General features: G+C 42.5%; 1 protein-coding gene across 2 annotated transcripts; it reads left to right on the top strand.

The window, feature by feature from the left end:
- Window positions 1-1,979: 1,979 nt before the first annotated feature.
- On the top strand, window positions 1,980-3,425 carry LOC6732130 (beta-1,4-glucuronyltransferase 1). Of its 2 annotated transcripts, none has more exons than XM_039296934.2 (2): window positions 1,980-2,706; window positions 2,757-3,425. In XM_039296934.2, exons 1-2 carry the CDS (start codon window positions 2,044-2,046, stop codon window positions 3,330-3,332), a joined length of 1,239 nt encoding a protein of 412 aa, XP_039152868.1. In that variant the 5' UTR covers window positions 1,980-2,043; the 3' UTR covers window positions 3,333-3,425. The 2 variants fall into 2 exon arrangements, with proteins under 2 accessions (XP_039152868.1, XP_002079262.2); XM_002079226.4 differs by having other exon boundaries at window positions 1,982-2,706; window positions 2,784-3,425.
- The last annotated feature ends 3,803 nt before the right edge of the window (window positions 3,426-7,228 follow it).

Below are 7,228 nucleotides of genomic sequence, written 5' to 3'. Positions count from 1 at the left end.
CTTCCTCTCTCTAATTATTTGCTTTATAACTTTTGTAATTTAATAAGATACAGCCTGGACTTTTTATATTCTGATTAACAACTAGGTAGTCCGTATTTTCAGCTGACTTTTGCTTTACGAAACTCTATCCACCTGATTCCTGCTTCCTCGCCCTGCCATTTTTTCTGACATTTTTATGTCCGACGCACAGGTAAATATGATTTCTTTGGGAAAAAAGCACTTTCACCTTTCTCCCGGGGCCATTGATCCGCCCTGCATCAAAAGTTGCGCCCAACTTCGATGCAGTTCTCCCACACATTTTTCCTTTTCTCTATTATAAACTGATTTATTGGTTCACTTCCAGGCGCCCGGATCAAGGACTAATGCCAGCTCGGTAAAAGTTGATCGGGCCAGGGAGCGAAAGTAGCGATGGGGCAAAGGTAGACAAGGTAAATTAGATTTGGCACTGCCCTGCTGATGATGATGCATGCGACAAGTGAGTTAAGGTTCCAGGTGGATCGGGGAGTCTCAGCCAGGTGCAGCAAGCGGAAACAATAAGAGCAACAGACGGCGAACGTAACTTTAAGCCGATATCAAATCTTTCAATAATTAATATGGCCCACAGCCAGCCAAGCCATGAGGTAGGGTGCACATTGGCGTCGAGCTGGCTGGGCAAACAAACGCCGGCTCATAAATAAACACACAGAACGTTTCAGTTGGTAAAGTTTTCCATGGAGCCGCACACACACTGCCCAAAAATCAACATCGCATGCAAATTCATAAGCTTACACCTCGCAAATACCACAGGCAATATTTTAAGCCCACTCAAAAACACTGCATTTACTTACTACTGCTTTATGTTTATGCCACCAATTTAAATGGGCCGCAATTTTATGCTTTAAAAACAATGAATGGTCAGCAAGGCACTCTTCTAAAAATGTATAAAATACTAATAAACTAATTCTATATACTAAAAATGTAGAAAAAAATATATACATTTTTATAGTATATTATAAACCCTACAACACTCTAAATTTCATGGCATTGGGTTTTCTTTTACAGTCCCATCAGCCTAGTTTTTTCTCCAAGTGCTTGACTAGCACACATCAGAACGTGTTCATTTCCGGCTACAGCATTTACCGTGCATATCCTGTGCCGTGTATCCTTGGCCAACTCTCCTTCGACTCGTTGCTGTTGCGTTGTGTCCTGTTGCTGTTGCCTTTGCTGTATGCCTTTGCCAACTGTGGCTGCCTAAGCCGTGCTCCATCGTCGATACAGAAAGCTTTCAGATTTAATTTTAATTAGGTGCTATTGAATTTATAAATTTTTCAGCTGCTGTCGCCGTCCTGCGCCCTTTGTCCTTCGTCCTACTCCCTCCCATTTTGGCTGCTCCTCCACCGCACACGACCAACTTTGCCAGCCATTTGCAAAAGTTTGCAGGGGAATCCCATCGGAGAGGCCCTGCCTGTTGCCTGACACTAATAACAATAATCGCAAATTGTATTTTCATGAATTTTCAACTCGTAATTACTAATATTTCAATATACATACAAATACATAATCTATATACACAGCACCCCCATCGGGCGCCCAAATGCGAATGGAAGCCAAAACTGGCGCATAATTAAAATTTGTTGTCCACGGCTGCTGCTGTGAAAAGGGACGTGGGCATGGTTTGGATGGATTTGGGTGCGAGTTTGGGGATTTACCTTTAACAATGAACAATGTACATTAATTTTCCGTATTAATTGTTTATTTGCGCAGCCTGCATATTAAAATGTCTGCTAATCAATAATAAACCCCATTCGCAACAGATTATTTTTCGTTTGGGGTTTCGTTTTCATTTGGCGGGGTAGGGGGTGTCGAGAAGCCTTTTGGGAAAGGTTGGCTTAATTGAGTTTTAAATGATTCTTTAAGCTTTCAATTAAGGAACACTTTAATAGGTTTTCTGCATTGAAAGAAAAATATATTTGTTATAAAATCCAGTTGAATTTTAATCTATCTATCGAGGAAGCATAGGTCATGCCCAAAAACTGTTTGTGAAAATCCCAAAAAGAAAACAATATGTTTCGACTGATCTCATTCCTAGTCCTTACTTTTATCCTGGGAATCAGTTGTCTGGAGAAGAGCACTCTGGCCAAGCTGAAAAAGTTCGTGAACTGCGAGTCTAAGGCTTACAAGTCCAGCCATGCGATCTACAAGGATTACTGGGTGCTGGAGAACTATGTGCTGGCGGAACACGGCGATATTCCCTGCTATTCGAATGTGACCTACACCACCCATGCGGACTATACGTATCTGGATAATGTGGTGCCCCTTCTGGAACGCTGGCGATCGCCCCTCAGCCTGGCCATATATGCTCCTGGCACGGACTTCGAGCCCACTATACAGAGCATTCTTTACCTGCTTCAATGCCATCCTGGCCACGACCTGGTTCGCCAGCTGTGCAGCATTCATTTGTACTTCGACGTGGAGCACTTGCCCCAGGTGGTGCTGCCACCCGAAACGGCTCTAAAGGAGCCAGCCAACTGTAATGGACCACCGCCGTATGAGAATGTCTTTAAAGGGAACATGTACAGGGCTCGAAACACACTGGATTATCCCGTCAATATGGGACGCAACATCGCACGCCGCGCTTCGCTGACGCACTACGTCCTGGCCTCGGACATCGAGCTCTATCCCACGCCCGGATTGGTGCCCGACTATTTGCACTTCCTTGGCCGCAAAGTAAGGTTTATTATTGCACTTTTTGATTACGATTTGGTTACTGATTTCAGTTGGCAATAACGATTTTTAAATCACAGGTGATTGGAATTCCAGGACAGCAGCCCACTTCGCCGTTGGTCCATGTGCTGCGGATCTTCGAGGTGATGTCCAATGTATCTGTTCCGAACACCAAGCCTGAGTTGCAAGAGATGTTGAAGTCGGGCGAAGCAGTGCCATTTCACATGGAAATCTGTGAGGCGTGCCATAGGGGACCCAACCTGGAGGAGTGGATAAATGCAAGCGTCGTCTCCCAGGAACTGAATGTCTTCAATGTTGGCCACCGCTCGGAAAATAACAACAATTGGGAGCCAATATTTGTGGGCACCGTCGAGGATCCACCCTACGATGAGCGATTAACGTGGGAGGGTCAGCGGGACAAGATGACCCAGGCGTATGCCATGTGTGTTCTGGACTACGAGTTCCATATCCTGGACAACGCCTTCCTGGTCCATAAGCCCGGCATCAAACAGCCCGGCAATCGTAAGGAGATCTTTGCTCAAGAACGCCGAACCAATGGTCTGATCAATAAAAAGATCTCCAGGGAGATGCGGATGATGTACGGTTCTCGAAGTGGATGTGTTATTTAGATGTAGTCCTGCTATAAAAAAAGTGATTCAAATTCTATGTTTACTAAAATGTGTGTCTACAATGTAGGTAAATACAAATTGTAATAAGTATGACTTAAGCTAGTTTAATTGGGGTATCATTTAAATCTGCAAAATATGAGTAACTCATATTAGTGGTTTTTATATTTAAAGTCATATCTAAGCTCAAACTTTCATTACTCTTTTTTAAAAGGGCACTTAAAATTCGACATCGCTTTTCCGCTTCCGTCAATGTTTGCTTAACTTTTTCTGTTGTGCAGTTAACAAAAAAAAAATCAACAATCAACTGCAAACGCAACAGCATCAATAGTATAAAATATGAACTGCAAACCTAAATAAATATTTATTATTTGCTGCATTCTACTGCTTGTGTGTGTGTGGTGTGCGTGTGTGTTTTATATGCCAGTGAAATTTTTAGCTTAATTGAATATCAATTCGTTTTAAAACGCTCACCATCAAATGGGGAGTGCGGCGGCAGTAAAAAGAAATCGAATCGCTGGGCGGGATTTTTAGAGGCTGATTGGCGAGGAGACCGAAGGGATATGGAATATTTATAGCGCAAATTATTAGCATACAAAATGCAATTGATGCCCTCCAGTGATTAATTAAAATGTTTCCGAGCGCATATAAATTCATATTGTTTATTGCGGTTCATGCACAGACACAATGCACTCGTGTAAGTGCCAATTGCGAGGTCATGCGCCATTTTTGTGGTTCACAGCACTTTGCGGATGACCCAAGTGCCTCGAACCCCACCCATCCTGGTCACCTGCCAGGAATCCGCACGCTTTAAGGACCAGCTGTGGTTTAATAACATCGACTCAAGGGCCTAAACTTCAACTAGAGTATCTTAAAATTAAACAATTGAAGGGTAAATGTATAAAATTTGTTAAAAATTAAAAAAATGTATGTAACTTGCTCTATGCTGAGTTTTTGTTACGAAAGTCTATAAATGGAGTCCTGCGGCCTGTTGGGAACCTTATAAAGCCGAAAATATCCTACTACCAACCGCTGGCCAAACATAAATATGCACAAACCATAAAAAACTGACCAGAGCGAGACATAGTGTCCTTCCCATACCCGTCACAATGACATGGCAACTTGGCGAAACAAAGTGAGACGAAAAGTTTTCCGAAAAGACAAATGACCCCTAAAGTTGAAACTAACAGTGACTAAATGGAGACAAGAGCAAAAAATGTGTGTGTGCCCAGGGTGCATCAGCATATACAACCAAAGAGGAGCAGTGGGTTGTCAATGGGTGGATGGGTGTTGTTCATACCAAGATTGGATGGATGAAGGAGTAGGGCAAACGAAAGCAGCTGAAGCTGCATGGAAATCTTTTAATTGCTGCCACCAGTAGCCAAGCAAGCGAAAGCCTTCCATTTGTCTTCCAGCCAACTGCTGACGTTGTTGGATTTACCCCGAATTGGGAAAGAGACAGCCGGTTCGATTATGTCCACTGGGTGGGAAAGAGACGGGCAGCACTGGGCCTGGGGCGGCGTGAAATTGCAAAACTGTTTCACCTGAATGGGACTGAATATTCCAGGTGCCCATTCTCAGAAAACATCTGAGACTTTTGCTCAATAAGACAATGACAAATATCCTAAACAACAACTAGTTGGTCAGTTGAAAGTAGTCGACAAACGATTTTCCAGCACAAAATCATATCAAAATCACAAAATATAGCCACACTTTATCGCATTTTTTAGATCAAACTCATAAAGCTCAACAAACATCATTTTTTGCAGTAGGTTTCAATGCGTTTTCTGTAATTGAACTATCCGGAAAGACTATGCTTTCCCTAGGATTTTTTAGAACAATAAGCAAACAATTTAAATTGTCCCAAATCACCTTATCGTTTAGGCCCAAACACTTGATAGTTTAAGGAAGTCTGTGAAAAGCTAGCCGACCCAAGATGCCCCATCGACAGCCTTTAGCATTGACCACAATGAAGGACAAAACCAGAGCAGCAGCATTCAATAAGTCCTTTGGCCCCAACAGAAACACCCAATTTCCCAGCTACCTCTATTGTTATAGTGTATGAAAAAACTAGGAAAAGCGACGGGCGAAACAAACAAAACGAGGAAAATACAAAAGTATCCGGGGAGGAAAACTAAAAAAGTGAGCAACAGCGGAGAAAGAGCTCCAAACAATAGGCAGCCCTCAAAGTGAGCGATTGTTGCAACGTGTCGGGGCATCAATAGAGGGTCCAAGTGGACACCGAACCAGGGGCTAATTCCCCAAAAAGCTAGACAACTCACCCAGTTTGTTAGTCTACTAAGTTAATAGTTTCTGAAAAATAAGGAAATCGCTAATTGGTTTTTTAGTCGCCACTATTAAGAACAACCATGATAATTAGAAGAGCGAGGTAATGTTGATTTATCTATAAATTTTCTTTAAACATTTCAGTGATATTAAATGCCACATAGTTTAGTTATGCGGTGATACTTATTCTTAAAAAATTGGATACGCTACTAAATAAAGAATTTAGCATGCAAATGCAAATGTAGCTGCGACATACTCCTGCCCTTTTTCTTCTTAAGGAAGTTGACTTGGCTAGATGGACAAACTCTGGGATTTCCCCCTAACCAAAACCATTGCGGCATCAATTTTTCTTTTGAATAAAAGATTGCTAAGATGCGTTGGCATGGGGATCCCTTTGTGCCATAGAAATGCTTGTTTGAAAATGGCCAGAAACTTTCTTAAGATGCTGCCAGTTTTTTAACCCCCCACTCAAAGGCGGAGCTTAGGCAAACATTCGCCATTGAGTGAATATCCTTTCCATACAAATGCCATATAGATAGATGGATGGAGCGTCTTAAGAAAATTGTAATTTTGATGTCAAACAACGATTAAAAGCAACGAGATTACCTGATGCATATTGCATGAATGCATTTATTGTGTTTGCCCAGAGTCTCAGCTCCTGCCTTCGTCCTGTTGGCATATCCATTCAGCGGGGCATTGGTGGAAAGGGGAGCCAGGGCAGACATCGTTGAGCTCATTTGCACTTTGACGCGTCCTCAGCTCACAATTCCATGGCACGGCATCGTATGGCAGGACGAAACAGGACGAAACTGCAACGTCAGACAGGTGCAGGTGCAGGTGCAACTGACGGCAATGACGATGTTAACGAGTCCACAAAACAGCTCCAAAGAACTTGAGCCCCTCCACTATACCCCACCCACTCACTTTTTTGGACCACAAAACCAAAAACCATCGCTTGCCCCCAACGCCCCCATCGTTTGCCCCCGCAAATCGATGCAAATAAGCAAAAGGCGGCGCTATTGCCCAGTTTAGAAGTTGAGTCCCCAAAAGCCGATCGCGCTTTGATGCTCTTTCAAAAGGTAATTCGATTGTGAGCAGAAGGATGAGATATTATTAAAATAACTAACTTTTTCCAAAATTACAAATTTGTTTAGTAATGCTAAGAGCAAGTATTTGGAAACCTTCATTCACATCCTTTTATATGTTAGATATTTAAATATTTTCTATATTTAGAATTTCATATATTCAGAGACTTATATGTTCAAAAACCGATCCTTATATACACATGCCTCTATTTTGCGTTTGGGTAGTTTCGATTTTTTACTCGCGTTGTCGGTTAGTGAAAATTTAAACCGCAAAGTTCAAAACACCAACGGAACCCGAGGAGAAAATCTGTTAAAATTTCAGCAGTGGCAATAGGCGCTTAAAAAACGCTAATGGAACATATGGCTGCCGGAGCAGGGCCAAGCGGATCTTAGCCCACTCCCAACCACGCCCAATCTCCCATGCCAACACATATTGCCACAAAACTGAAGGGGTTTCGATTGCCCCTGCTCCTTTCTAACTGTGATGTGCACTGAAAAAAAAATGCATGACATTTTAACCGAGCTTAT

The sequence above is a fragment of the Drosophila simulans genome, chromosome 2L (assembly GCF_016746395.2).
Source record: "Drosophila simulans strain w501 chromosome 2L, Prin_Dsim_3.1, whole genome shotgun sequence".
Lineage (NCBI taxonomy): Eukaryota > Metazoa > Arthropoda > Insecta > Diptera > Drosophilidae > Drosophila > Drosophila simulans.
Note: the sequence above shows the minus strand (reverse complement) of the source record. Positions and strands in the feature narration are given on the sequence as shown.